The sequence below is a fragment of the Heptranchias perlo genome, chromosome 8 (assembly GCF_035084215.1).
Source record: "Heptranchias perlo isolate sHepPer1 chromosome 8, sHepPer1.hap1, whole genome shotgun sequence".
Lineage (NCBI taxonomy): Eukaryota > Metazoa > Chordata > Chondrichthyes > Hexanchiformes > Hexanchidae > Heptranchias > Heptranchias perlo.
Window position 1 is genome coordinate 61,045,014 of NC_090332.1, and position 14,217 is coordinate 61,059,230.

General features: G+C 47.9%; 1 protein-coding gene across 1 annotated transcript; it reads right to left on the reverse strand.

Annotated features, from left to right (window-relative positions):
- Positions 1 to 10,779: 10,779 nt before the first annotated feature.
- LOC137324213 (5-hydroxytryptamine receptor 1E) lies at positions 10,780 to 13,936 on the reverse strand. Its single transcript, XM_067988351.1, has 2 exons — positions 13,866 to 13,936; positions 10,780 to 13,356 (listed from the first exon to the last, which is right to left on the reverse strand). The coding sequence occupies exon 2, from the start codon at positions 13,171 to 13,173 to the stop codon at positions 12,079 to 12,081; it is 1,095 nt and encodes a 364-aa protein (XP_067844452.1). The 5' UTR covers positions 13,174 to 13,356; positions 13,866 to 13,936; the 3' UTR covers positions 10,780 to 12,078.
- Positions 13,937 to 14,217: the final 281 nt, after the last annotated feature.

Genomic DNA, 14,217 nt, shown 5'->3' on the forward strand with positions numbered 1-14,217 from the left:
TTTCTACCCCCCTCTTCCCCGTTAGATCTGGATCACACTTTCTATCCCGATCTCCCCCGTTAGATCTGGATCACACTTTCTACACCCCTCTCCCCCGTTAGATCTCGATCACACTTTCTATCCCGATCTCCCCCGTTAGATCTGGATCACACTTTCTACCCCCCTCTCCCCTGTTAGATCTGGATCACACTTTCTACCCCCTCTCCCCCGTTAGATCTGGATCACACTTTCTACCCCCTCTCCCCCGTTAGATCTGGATCACACTTTCTACCCCCCTCTCCCCCGTTAGATCTGGATCGCACTTTCTACACCCCTCTCACCAGTTAGACCTGGATCACACTTTCTACCCCCTCTCCCCCGTTGGATCTGGATTGCACTTTCTACCCCCCTCTCCCCCGTTAGACCTGGATCACACTTTCTACCCCCTCTCCCCTGTTAGATCTGGATCACACTATCTTCCCCCTCTCCCCCGTTAGACCTGGATCACACTTTCTACCCCCTCTCACCAGTTAGATCTGGATCACACTATCTTCCCCCTCTCCCCCGTTAGACCTGGATCACACTTTCTACCCCCTCTCCCCTGTTAGATCTGGATCACACTATCTTCCCCCTCTCCCCCGTGAGATCTGGATCACACTTTCTACACCCCTCTCACCAGTTAGATCTGGATCACACTTTCTACCCCCTCTCCCCCGTTAGATCTGGATCACACTTTCTACACCCCTCTCACCAGTTAGATCTGGATCACACTTTCTACCCCCTCTCCCCCGTTAGACCTGGATCACACTTTCTACCCCCCTCTCCCCCGTTAGATCTAGATCACATTTTCTACCCCCCTTCTCCCCTGTTAGATCTGGATCACACTTTCGATATCCCCTCCCCCATTAGACCTGGATCACACTTTCTACCCCCCCCTCCCCTGTTAGACCTGGATCACAGTTTCTACCCCCTCTCCCCCGTTAGATCTGGATCACACTTTCTACCCACCTCTCCCCCGTTCGACCTGGATCACACTTTCTACCCCCTCTCCCCCGTTGGACCAGGATCACACTTTCTATCCCCTCTCCCCCGTTAGACCTGGATCACACTTTCTACCCCCCATCTCTGTTAGACCTGGATCACACTTTCTACCCCCTCTCCCCCGTTCGATCTGGATCACACTTTCTACCCCCCTCTTCCCCGTTAGATCTGGATCACACTTTCTACCCCCCTCTCCCCCGTTAGATCTGGATCACACTTTCTACCCCCCTCTCCCCCGTTAGATCTGGATCACACTTTCTATCCCGATCTCCCCCGTTAGATCTGGATCACACTTTCTACCCCCCTCTCCCCTGTTAGATCTGGATCACACTTTCGACCCCCTCTCCCCCGTTAGAGCTGGATCACACTTTCTACCCCCTCTCCCCCGTTAGATCTGGATCACACTTTCTACCCCCCTCTCCCTCGTTAGATCTGGATCACACTTTCTATCCCGATCTCCCCCGTTAGATCTGGATCACACTTTCTACCCCCCTCTCCCCTGTTAGATCTGGATCACACTTTCTACCCCCCTCTCCCTCGTTAGATCTGGATCACACTTTCTATCCCGATCTCCCCCGTTAGATCTGGATCACACTTTCTACCCCCTCTCCCCCGTTAGATCTCGATCACACTTTCTATCCCGATCTCCCCCGTTAGATCTCGATCACACTTTCTACCCCCTCTCCCCCGTTAGATCTGGATCACACTTTCTAACCGCCTCTCCCCCGTTAGATCTGGATCACACTTTCTATCCCGATCTCCCCCGTTAGATCTGGATCACACTTTCTACCCCCTCTCCCCTGTTAGATCTGGATCACACTTTCTTCCCCCTCTCCCCCGTTAGACCTGGATCACACTTTCTACACCCTCTCCCCCGTTAAATCTGGATCACACTTTCTACACCCCTCTCCCCCGTTAGATCTGGATCACACTTTCTACACCCCTCTCACCAGTTAGACCTGGATCACACTTTCTACCCCCTCTCCCCCGTTAGATCTGGATCACACTTTCTACCCCCCTCTTCCCCGTTAGATCTGGATCACACTTTCTGCACCCCTCTCCCCCGTTAGATCTCGATCACATTTTCTACCCCCCTTCTCCCCTGTTAGATCTGGATCACACTTTCGCTATCCCCTCCACCATTAGACCTGGATCACACTTTCTACCCCCCCCTCCCCTGTTAGACCTGGATCACAGTTTCTACCCCCTCTCCCCCGTTAGATCTGGATCACACTTTCTACCCACCTCTCCCCCGTTCGACCTGGATCACACTTTCTGTCCCCCTCTCCCCGGTTAGATCTGGATCACACTTTCTACCCCCTCTTCCCCGTTAGATCTGGATCACACTTTCTACCCCCTCTCCCCTGTTAGACCTGGATCACACTTTCTACCCCCTCTCCCCTGTTAGATCTGGATCACAATTTCTACCCCCCTCTCCCCCGTTAGACCTGGATCACACTTTCGACCCACCTCTCCCCCGTTAGATCTGGATCACACTTTCTACCCCCTCTCCCCTGTTAGACCTGGATCACACTTTCGACCCACCTCTCCCCCGTTAGATCTGGATCACACTTTCTACCCCCTCTCCCCTGTTAGACCTGGATCACACTTTCTACCGCCTCTCCCCCGTTAGATCTGGATCGCAATTTCTACCCCCCTCTCCCCCGTTAGATCTGGATCACACTTTCTGCCCCCCTCTCCCCCGTTAGAGCTGGATCACACTTTCTACCCCCTCTCCCCCGTTAGACCTGGATCCCACTTTCTATCCCCCTCTCCCCCGTTAGATCTGGATCACACTAAGGAGCAAGAACGGCAGCGAGTTGATTTCTTGGAAGGCCCGGCACGTGGGCAGCAAGTGATGTCATCGGACAGGCCAGAAATCCGTAATTTAGGACATAGTGTCACTATTCATTTGTAATATAAAAGGTGACACCCTGGACCCACTTTCTACCCAATAAACCTGAAAAACAATCCATGACCCACACACAATGCCCTATCAGTGACCGCAGCTCTCTCACAGAGTGTTTATTTTGACAGTGTGAGTACTTTCGGTTTTCGATGGACCCATGACATCCTCCTCTTTGTGAGCATGCACCGGGACAACTGATGACATCACTGAGCATGCACCGGGACAACTGATGACATCACTGCACATGCGCCGGGCGCATGATGACATCACTCTCAGCGCATGCTAAAAAGCTACAGCTCCACTAGTGACATAATTTCTAATGACTCATCCATTCTCATTGAATGAAATGTGCCATATGGCCCCTTAACCATGCTCTGCCATTCATGGCTGATCTTCGACCTCAACTCCACTTTCCCGCCCGATCTCCATTTCCCTTGTTTCCCCTAGAATCCAAAATATTATGCTGATGGTGTGCCATGCATGACTCCAAGTTCACAACGATTGGCACAAATTGGTGCCATGCAGCCCTCTATAGAGTGGGGCCTGGCTTGCCAGACTGGCCAGTCCTCATAGCTACTTCATTCACCTGCTTGTCCGTTTGGTCAGCCCTAAACCAGTGAAGTAGCTGCTGTGCTGCTCCTCTGCCTGGCCACAGGACTAGTTTTGTGCTTCCTCACTGAGTTTTCTTAGTATCTTGGTGCACGACACTTCAACGATTACCACCACCTCCGGGTGGGCAAGGGCCAACATTCTGTGAGAATCACAGTAAAACCTTTACAATGGCAGCAGTCAGCCCTTGCCGAGGTGCAGGGAAACACTGCGATACTGAAGAGCAGCACAACCTTATGATGCACAAATCAGTTGGTTGTCCTTTGTATCCCTCAAAGGTGCTGAATGCTTAGAGAAAGAAGTGCCTGAGCAGCCTGGAAGGCCTCTTCCTGCACCTGATCCACCCATTCTGTTATACCATCTTGTTTGCTCAAGCAACATCTCAGATACACCCATTCAGAGAGGTGGCTTTACTGACACAGCAGATATTACTGGGTGGATTCCAGAACAGCAGTGAGCTGGTAGACAAATTTGAGGAGACATCTGTCTCTTCCCAGAGGTGACATAAGCAAGAGGTCTCAGCTGATGATTCCAAGACCAAGATCTCAGGGGCCTAGGCTGTTAAAGATAATTGATTCAGGCGCATTGCTCTCACATGCAGGCAGTGGAGACTGTCTCTTCTTTCAGGATGTTGATGATGGGACAATTGGAGGAGTCCAGAACCCGCAATGTAATGAGAGAGGCAGGACATGAAGTGCGGAAGGCCCTGGTAACTGGCAGTCCAGGACATCAATGCAGCCGCCAGCCAGACATTCAGAGGAGGGTATAAGAGCTGTTGTCACTTCTGTAGTGGTAACAGTTACTGCTTCCATAAATGACAGTCTTACAAAATAGCCTTGACTGCTCAGAACTTACAATTTCAACATAATAGACGTGACTCCTGGTCAAATCTGTGTTCCAGAATCGCACCCCTGTGTGCTTGCATTTCGGAATGCTCCCACCACCCTCCCACCCCACCGTTCCTTTGATTCCCATGGGTGTGCTGCCAGCAGAATGATCAGGGCCACAGAGAGATCATGGGAGGGAAATCATGGCAGAAACTGAGGTGGCCAACTTTGGGGTGGAGTTTGGATGAGGTGCCCTACCCCACTTCACTTGCCAGACAAACCATCCAGAAGTGGGTGGTTTTCATAAGGAAAGTCCAGGCTTTTATGCCATTCGGCCCATTGTGCCTGTGCCGATTCCAATTAGTCCATTCCCCTGCTCTTTCCCCATAGCCCTGTAAATTTTTCTCTTCAACTATTTATCAAATTCCCTTTTGAAAGTTACTATTGAATCTACTTCCACCACCCTTTTTGGCAGTGCATTCAAAATCATTACAACTCGCTGCGTAAAAAAAATGTTTCCTCATGTCGCCTCTGGCTCGTTTGCCGATCACCTTAAATATGTGTCCTCTGGTTACCGACCCTTCTGTCACTGGAAACAGTTTCTCCTTATTTACTCTATCAAAACTGTTCATCATTTTGAACACCTCTATCAAATCTCCCCTTAACCTTCTCTGTTCTAAGGAAAACAACCCCAACTTCTCGAGTGTCTCCACATACTGAAATCCCTCATCTAGTAAATCTCTTCTGCACCCTCACTAAGGCCTTGACATCCTTCCTAAAGTGTGGTGCCCATAATTATACACAATACTCCAGCTGGGGCCTAACCAGTGTTTTATAAAGGTTTAGCAAAACTTCCTTGCTTTTGTACTCTATGACTCTATTTATAAAGCCAAGGATCCCGTATGCCTTTCTAATAGCCTTCTCAACTTGTCCTGCCAGCTTCAAAGATTTGTGTACATACACTCTCTGATTCTGCACCCCCTTTAAAATTGTACCATTATATTGCCTCTCTTCATTATTCCTACCAAAGTGTATCACGTCACACTTACCTGCATGAAATTTCATCTGCCATGTGTCTGCCCATTTCACCAGTCTGTCTATGTCCTCCTGAAGTCTGTTACTATCCTCCTCATTGTTTACTACATTTCCAATTTTTGTGTCATCTGCAAACTTTGAAATTATACCCTCTCTACCCAAGTCGAGGTCATTAATATATATCAAAAACAGCAGTGGTCCTAATACTGACCCTTGGGGAACACTACTGTATACTTCCCTCCAGTCTGAAAAACAACCATTCACCACTGCTCTCTGCTTTCTTTCCATTAGCCAATCTTGTATCAATGCTGCCTCTGCCCCTTTAATCCCATGGGTTTTAATTTTGCTAACAAGTCAATTATGTGGCCTTTTGAAAGTCCATCTACACATCAATCAGTAGCATTTCAGTCGTTTGTAAACATGGTTAACCACACCATCCTTCTCCAATGCCTCTCCTCAGTTGTCCAGCTGAGTGGAAATGCCCTTGCTGTGTTCCACTATTACCTTTCCAGTTGTAACTAAAGAATCTCCTGCAATGGCTTCTCTTCCTGTCCCCACACCATTACCTCTGGAATCCCCCATGGATTTATCCTTGGCCCTATCCGATTTCTCATCTACATACTGCCCCTTGGCAACATCATCCGAAGACATGATATCAGGTTCCACATGTATGCGTACGACACCCAGCTCTACCTCACCACCACCACTTCTCTCGACCCCTCCACTGCCTCTGTATCATCAAACTGTTTGTCTAAAATTGAGTCTTGGATGAACTGCAAATTCCTACAATTAATCATTGCAAAGACCAAAGACACTGTCTTGGGTCCCTGTCACAAACTCCGTTCTCTCACTACTGATTCCATCATCCTCCCTGGTCTCTGTCTCAGGCTGAAACAGATCACAATCTTGGCATTCTATTTGACCCTGAGCTGAGCTTCCTACCCCATATCCTCTCTATCACAAAGACCACCTACTTCCACCTCCACAACATTGCCCATCTTAGCCCATGCCTCAGCCCAGCTGCTACTGAAAGCCTCATCCATGCTTCTGTTACCTCCCGACTCGGCTGTTCCAATGCTCTCCTGGCCAGCCTCCCATCATTCACCCGCAATATACTTGAGCTCTTCCAAAACTCTGCTGCATGGAGTCTACTCGTAGCATGTCTCGTTCACCCATCACTCCTGTGCTCACTGACCTACGTTGCCCATCGTCCTCCTCCTCCTCCTAGATTTTAATATTCTCATCCTTATGTTAAAATCCCTCCATGGCCTCACCCCTTCCTATCTGAACTCGGTAGTGTCAGTGCTGTGCATTCTCTGAACTCAGCAGTGTCAGTGCTGTTCATTCTCTGAACTCGGTAGTGTCAGTGCTGTGCATTCTCTGAACTCGGCAGTGTCAGCACTGGGTGTTCTCTGAACTCGGCAGTGTCAGTGCTGTGCATTCTCTGAACTCGGTAGTGTCAGTGCTGTGCATTCTCTGAACTCGGCAGTGTCAGTGCTGTGCATTCTCTGAACTCGGTAGTGTTACTGCTGTGCATTCACTGAACTCGGTAGTGTCAGTGATGTGCATTCTCTGAACTCGGTAGTGTCAGTGCTGTCCATTCTCTGAACTCAGTAGTGTCAGTGCTGTGCGTTCTCTGAACTTGGTAGTGTCAGTGCTGTGCATTCTCTGAACTCGGTAGTGTCAGTGCTGTGCATTCTCTGAACTCGGTAGTGTCAGTGCTGTGCGTTCTTTGAACTCGATAGTGTTAGCGCTGTGCATTCTCTGAACTCGGTCATGTCAGTGCTGTGCGTTCTCTGAACTCGGTAGCGTCAGTGCTGTGCGTTCTCTGAACTCGGTAGTGTCAGTGCTGTGTGTTCTCTGAACTCGGTAGTGTCAGTGCTGTGCGTTCTTTGAACTCGATAGTGTCAGCACTGGGTGTTCTCTGAACTCGGTAGTGTTGGTGCTGTGCATTCTCTGAACTCGGTAGTGTCAGTGCTGTGCATTCTCTGAACTCGGCAGTCTCAGTGCTGTGCATTCTCTGAACTCGGTAGTGTTGGTGCTGGGTGTTCTCTGAACTTGGTAGTGTCAGCGCTGGGTGTTCTCTGAACTCGGTAGTGTCAGTGCTGTGCATTCTCTGAACTCGGCAGTCTCAGTGCTGTGCATTCTCTGAACTCGGTAGTGTCAGCGCTGGGTGTTCTCTCAACTCGGTAGTGTCAGCGCTGGGTGTTCTCTGAACTCGGTAGTGTCAGTGCTGTGTGTTCTCTGAACTCGGTAGTGTCAGTGCTGGGTGTTCTCTGAACTCGGTAGTGTCAGTGCTGGGTGTTCTCTGAACTCGGCAGTGTCAGTGCTGGGTGTTCTCTGAACTCGGCAGTGTCAGTGCTGGGTGTTCTCTGAACTCGGTAGTGTCAGTGCTGGGTGTTCTCTGAACTCGGTAGTGTCAGTGCTGTGTGTTCTCTGAACTCGGTAGTGTCAGTGCTGGGTGTTCTCTGAACTCGGCAGTGTCAGTGCTGTGCGTTCTCTGAACTCGGTAGTGTCAGTGCTGGGTGTTCTCTGAACTCGGCAGTGTCAGTGCTGTGCGTTCTCTGAACCTGGTCGTGTCAGCGCTGGGTGTTTTCTGAACTCGGTAGTGTCAGTGCTGTGTGTTCTCTGAACTCAGTAGTGTTAGTGCTGTGCATTCTCTGAACTCGGTAGTGTCAGTGCTGTGCATTCTCTGAACTCGGTAGTGTCTGTGCTGTGCATTCTCTGAACTCGGTAGTGTCAGTGCTGTGCATTCTCTGAACTCGGTAGTGTTAGTGCTGGGTGTTCTCTGAACTCGGTAGTGTCAGTGCTGTGCGTTCTCTGAACTCGGTAGTGTTAGTGCTGTGCATTCTCTGAACTCGGTAGTGTTAGTGCTGGGTGTTCTCTGAACTCGGTAGTATTAGTGCTGGGTGTTCTCTGAACTCGGTAGTGTTAGTGCTGTGCATTCTCTGAACTCGGTAGTGTTAGTGCTGGGTGTTCTCTGAACTCGGTAGTGTTAGTGCTGTGCATTCTTTGAACTCGGTAGTGTCAGCGCTGGGTGTTCTCTGAACTCGGTAGTGTCTGCGCTGGACGTTCTCTGAACTCGGTAGTGTCAGCGCTGGGTGTTCTCTGAACTCGGTAGTGTCAGCGCTGGGTGTTCTCTGAACTCGGTAGTGTCTGCGCTGGACGTTCTCTGAACTCGGTAGTGTCAGCGCTGTGGGTTCTCTGATCCCCAGTGTGTTAGCGCTGTCTGTTCTCTGAAATCAGTAAAGTTAGAACTGTGCCTTGTCTGAACTCTGTGGCCTGTCTGACAATGACTGGATCCAATTGCACATTCCAGACAATGGGTCGGGTGAGTATTGTCCTCCCACTTCCTGTCCATGACAATAATGAATTACCTTATTTCCACAACTTGTTTTGGTGGGTTTATGACCTCTGGGTTGCTATACTAGTGCTTCTGAGCTACTGCAGGTAGCTATGAAATAGACGCAACCATAAATCTGTTAGTGACCCTATCCATGGTTGAACAGGAGATACAGGCTAGTCAAGATGATGTATACATATAGCAAACAGGATAGGACCTTATTCCGAAATTTGTAGGAACAAAATCAAGCCAGACTAAATGTGGATACAATTACTAATGGGATCTATCTCTTAATGGTGAGATTGGGTTAGACCTGGGGACTGACATCATAACATCTAACTGTGAAGAATAACCTGCAGTAGCTCAGAAGCACTAGTATAGCAACCCAGAGGTCATAAGCCCACCAAAACAAGTTGTGGAATTCAATAAATCCTGGCATGGTCCTGCTGGGCCAAAGAGATCTGCTTTGGTGTCATCTAGTAGGGTGCATAGAAGGGGACAAGGCTGAGGTGTTGTCACTGCAGTCCATCAGTCAATGAAGACATCCTGCAGAATTTGCCCTCTGATGCCCCTTGCAAGTGGGAACATGTCCTGGTTTGCATCACAGATGAGCTGGCCGTCCTGGGATTGGAACCCCTTCCTATTCACGTCAGTGGCTGCCAAGTTGGCGCCTTCAGTGCCACTTCTGTACCATCATGGCACCCTGCAGCCTGCAGAATCCAAATATCCTGTGGAGGTCCCTGGCTCTGTGTCTCTGCTGCCTGAGGGTGATGCAGATTGGGATGAATTTGGCTGCTCTATGAAAGAGGGCGTCTGTCAGCTGCCAGATACATGTTCTGACAGTTCTTTGGCTAATGTTGCACAGATCCCCTGTGGCAGCCTGGAAAGATCCTGAGCTGTACAAGATGAGGGCTGCTGTCACTTTAGTTGCCATGGACAGAGCAGTTGTGGCAGTGGAGCGAGTCTGAAAATCTTCATGATGAAGTTGGTAGATGCCCAATGGCATCCTTGGTGGGGTGTAGCAGTCAGATGCACAGCTCCTGGGAGAGGTCCTCGTAGGACCGGTGTGATCTACACATTTGTTGGGGTGGGTTGTACCTAGTGGGCTGCTGTCCTCAGCTATGCTACCTGTTTCTCCAGGCCTGGACGCGCTGTTGCTCATTGCAATGTTGCCTGATTCTCCTGGCCTGGACATGCTCTTGCTGCAATGCCTCCTCCATCATGATGGCATAGAGGGGTATGCCCCTGGGGAAAGCCATCCCTTGTCTGAAGTCGGTCTGAGTATGGATGGGAAAAGTTGGGGGTTCAAAAAAAAATTCTGTGAAGAAATGAAAGTAAAATGAAGTGCGGGTGTCAGTGATAAAACATCAGAAGGAACAGGTATAAAGATGTTTTTCTGGAAACCTGCAATCGGTAAGTGAAATTGCTACACTCTTCAGCTCATCCAGCTACTCACTAAGTTGTTCAACTTTTTTTTGGGGTGTAATTTTACATCGAGTGCAGGACCGACGTAAACCCAGGAAACTTTCATGTAATTGAACAGTGCAGCTATGCAAATGAGCCCAGAGGGGCTTTGACGGCCATAAGGTTTGCACTGTCAAATACTTTAACTCTTTTAACATCTTCCAGTTTTGATGAAAGGTCTTCGACCTGAAACGTTAACACTGTTTCTTTCTCCACAGATGCTGCCTGACTTGCTGAGCTTCTCCTGTTTTTACTCAAAGAAACTTGCGTTTGGCGCAATAACAGCATAAGTATACCCAAATGTACTAAAACGCAAATTTCCTCGAACTTTTAGTGCAATTACGGTGTAACGATGGCATAAATGCTGAAGATCATAAGAAAATTTAGGGTCATTGGGGGTAATTTTAACTTTGTGTGATAGTGTAAAACAAGTGATAGCGAATTGATTTAATTGGAAATAAAAATCGGGAGATGTAAAAGGGGCTGCCAATTTGCTATGACCTGTTTCACACTATCGCACAAAGTCAAAATGACTGTTTCATTAATGAGCGATACTATGCTTTTGCACAGAGAGAAAAAGTTTATTTTTTGCATTTTTAAATATCTGTTTCATTACTTTATCAAATATTATGACTGCAAAAAATATTAAAGGATATAGCACTAATTTTCAAGTAGACAATGAATAATTTAATCATAGAATCTTACAGCACAGAAGGAGGCCATTCAACCTGTCATGCCTGTGCCCACTCTTTGAAAGAGCTGTCCTATTTAGTCCCACACCCCAGCTTTTTCCCCATAACCCTGTAAATTAGTCCTCTTCAAGTACATGTCCAATTGTCTTTTGAAAGTTCCTATGGAATCTGATTCCACCACCCTTTCAGGTTCCAGATCTTAACAACCCTCTGTGTGAAAACATTTCCCCTCAAGTTCTTTTGCCAATTATTTTAAATCTATGACCTTTGGTAATTGACCCACTTGCCAGAGGACGTACTTACTCTATCAAAACCCCTCATAATTTTGAATACGTCTATTAGGTCTCCCCTTAACCTTCTCTGCTCCAGGGAGAACAATCCCAGTTTCTCCAATCTCTCCACATAACTGAAGTCCCTCATCCTTGGTATCAACCTGGTAAATTACCTCAGTACCCTCTCCAAAGCTTTAACATCCTTCCTAAAATGTGGTGCTCAGAATTGTACACAATACTCCAGCTGAGTTCTAACCAGTGATTTATAAAGGTTTAGCATGATTTCCTTGTTTTTGTATTCGATGCCCCTATTTACAAAGCCTAATATTCTTAACCGCCTTATCAACTTGCCCTGCCACCTTCAAAGGTTTGTGAATATGCACCCCCAGGTTCCTCTGCTCTTGCACCCACCTCAAAATAGTACTATTTAGATTATACTGCCTCTCCATGTTGTTCCCCCAAAGTGCAACACTTCACACTTATCTGCATTAAATTGCATCTCCCATGTGTCTGTCCATTTCACCAGTCTATGTGCTGCTGATGTCTGCTACTATCCTGCTCACTATTTACTACGTTGCCAAATTTTGTATCATCCGCAAACTTCAAAATTGTATTCCCTGTACCCAAGTCATTTATATATAACAAGAAAAGCAATGGTCCTAATACTGGCCCTTGGGGACCTCACTGCATACTTCTCTCCAGTCAGAAACACATGGGTTCACCACTACTCTCTGCCCCCTATCCCTTAGCCAATTACGTTGTCCCTTTAATACCACCTGCAGAATAAGTCTGTTAAGTAGTACTTTATCAAATGTTCTTTCAGCAACTTTAAAAAACTGCTCAAATCATTAAAAGCACACTTTGTATGGCAGCTGACAAGACACTTAACTTTCCATTGGGAGGGCATTTAATTGTGCTTTCTGCAGCTTGTCAGCTTCCGGAAGGCTAACTTGAAATCTTCATTGAAACTGGTGTACAGCAAAGGGTTAATTAAAGAATTGACATAGCCCAGCCATGTTAGAAAGTCAGCAACCGCGAGAGAACCAGCCCAGAGGTGGACCCCCACAAGAAGCTCTTTGATGAAGAAGGGCAGCCAGCAGATAATGAAGGCCCCGAGTATGAGGCCCAGGATTCGAGCCGCCTTCCTCTCCCGCGAGCTCGAGATCTGCTGCCGCTCGCACGTGCTCTCGACGCCGTTCTCGAAGGGCGGGAGCCGGACCGTCACGTGGATCTTGTCGCACTCCAAGGCGGGCTCGGAGCTCGAGAGGTCGGACACGCAGAAGGTGTGCGTCAGCTTGCAGCTCATGTAGGTGGAGATTTGGCTGTCGTTGCTCCTGCTGCTGAAGTTGCGGCTGGAGCCGCGCTTCTGGTAAAGGTTCTTGGCCGCGTGATAGATGCGGTAGTACAGGATGAGAATTAACGCCAGCGGGACGTAGAAGGCTCCAAAGGTGGAGTAAATGGTGTAGATCATGTGGTCGTGTTCGATGATACATTGCTCCCCCGTGCTGTTAACATCGTGACTCCTCCAAAACAGGGGAGGCATGGATATGAACACAGAAATGGCCCATACAGCCAGTATCATGACTCCTGCACGCTTCGCAGTCCTTTTTCTAGCGTATTCTATGGCATCTGTGATGGCCCAGTATCTGTCCAGGGCAATCACGCACAGATGCAGGATTGAGCACGTGCAAAAGGTCATGTCCAGGCTCAGCCATGCCTCACAGACAATATAACCCAGAACCCAGGCCTCTGTGGTAATATACATAATACTGATAGGCATCACTAAAATAGCAACAAGGAGGTCTGTGAGAGCCAGGGAACATATGAGATAGTTTGCAGGTTGGTGTAGTTTCTTTGTAATACAAATGGCAGCTATTACAGCAGAGTTCAACAAAGTTGTCAGAATTGTAATCAAGGACAGGGTTAAAGCAATGATGGTCCTTTCAGTAAATGTCTTTGTTCGTCCGGGACAAGATTCAAATGAGCAGTTTGTGAAGTTCATTGTTTTAAGTGCCCGGAACACACGAATGCTTACAATTTCCAAAACATAACAGAAGCAGGAACTAAATCATTTTTTGAAGAGCAAGGTTGATTATTATAATTTCAATGCAGAGCCACAGAATCAAAATCCTGGATTTTCATTACAAACAACCTGCAGTTGTACAAAGCACAGCAAATAGTTTTCCTGAAAGAAAGAAAAAAAGAATTAGTGGAAAATCCCTTCTAGATGAAATGGCCACACTATTTCCTCAGTGTTTGACCAAGGGTCCCCACCCAAAACATTAACTCCTCTGTACTCTCCACAGATGCTGCCTGACCTACTGAGTGATTTCAGCTTATTTAATTATTCATTTCTTTCATATCTCCAAACTGTTAAAAAATCAAAAGGGTCGATTGTAATTCCCAGCAGGAAGCCGGTGGGGCCGGATGGTAATCCCACGCAGGCCCGGCAGACTGTAACTGCCACACCTCATTTCAATGCTGCTGGTCAGCTCCTCACCTGTTTCGGGCAGAAAGCGGCAGCTGACTGGCATGGAGGAGGGGACGAAAATTGGGCGGTATGGAGGGTGTTGCGAGGGTCTCGCGGGGGAAGGGAGGGGATCTGCGGTAGCAGAGGCCCAGACTTTCCTCATAGGGCCTGGAGGAACATTCCTGTTCCTCCTGGCCCCACTAAAGAAAGTTTTTAAAATTTACCTTCAGTGGCCTTGCTGGCATCACGACGGCTTTACGTAGTGTGGAGACCGCAGTGACGCCCCACTCGAGGGGTTTAAAATGTCATAGGAGTCCAAAATACGTCACAGAATCCTGTGTAGCTTTCATTAATGAGGCTCGATGGGGGGAGGGATCTAGGGAAGATAACATAAGTCTGAAGAAAAAATAAGAAATGAGAGTAAAGGTCAGACCAAGGTAAGGAATAAGGGTAACATAAACAGTCAGGCAACAAATACAGTTATTGAACATAAGTACAAAATGACTGTTAAAAACGAAGAGAGGGGAACAATTACTAAAAACAAATTAAATTGCCTATACAGCAATGTGCACAGCA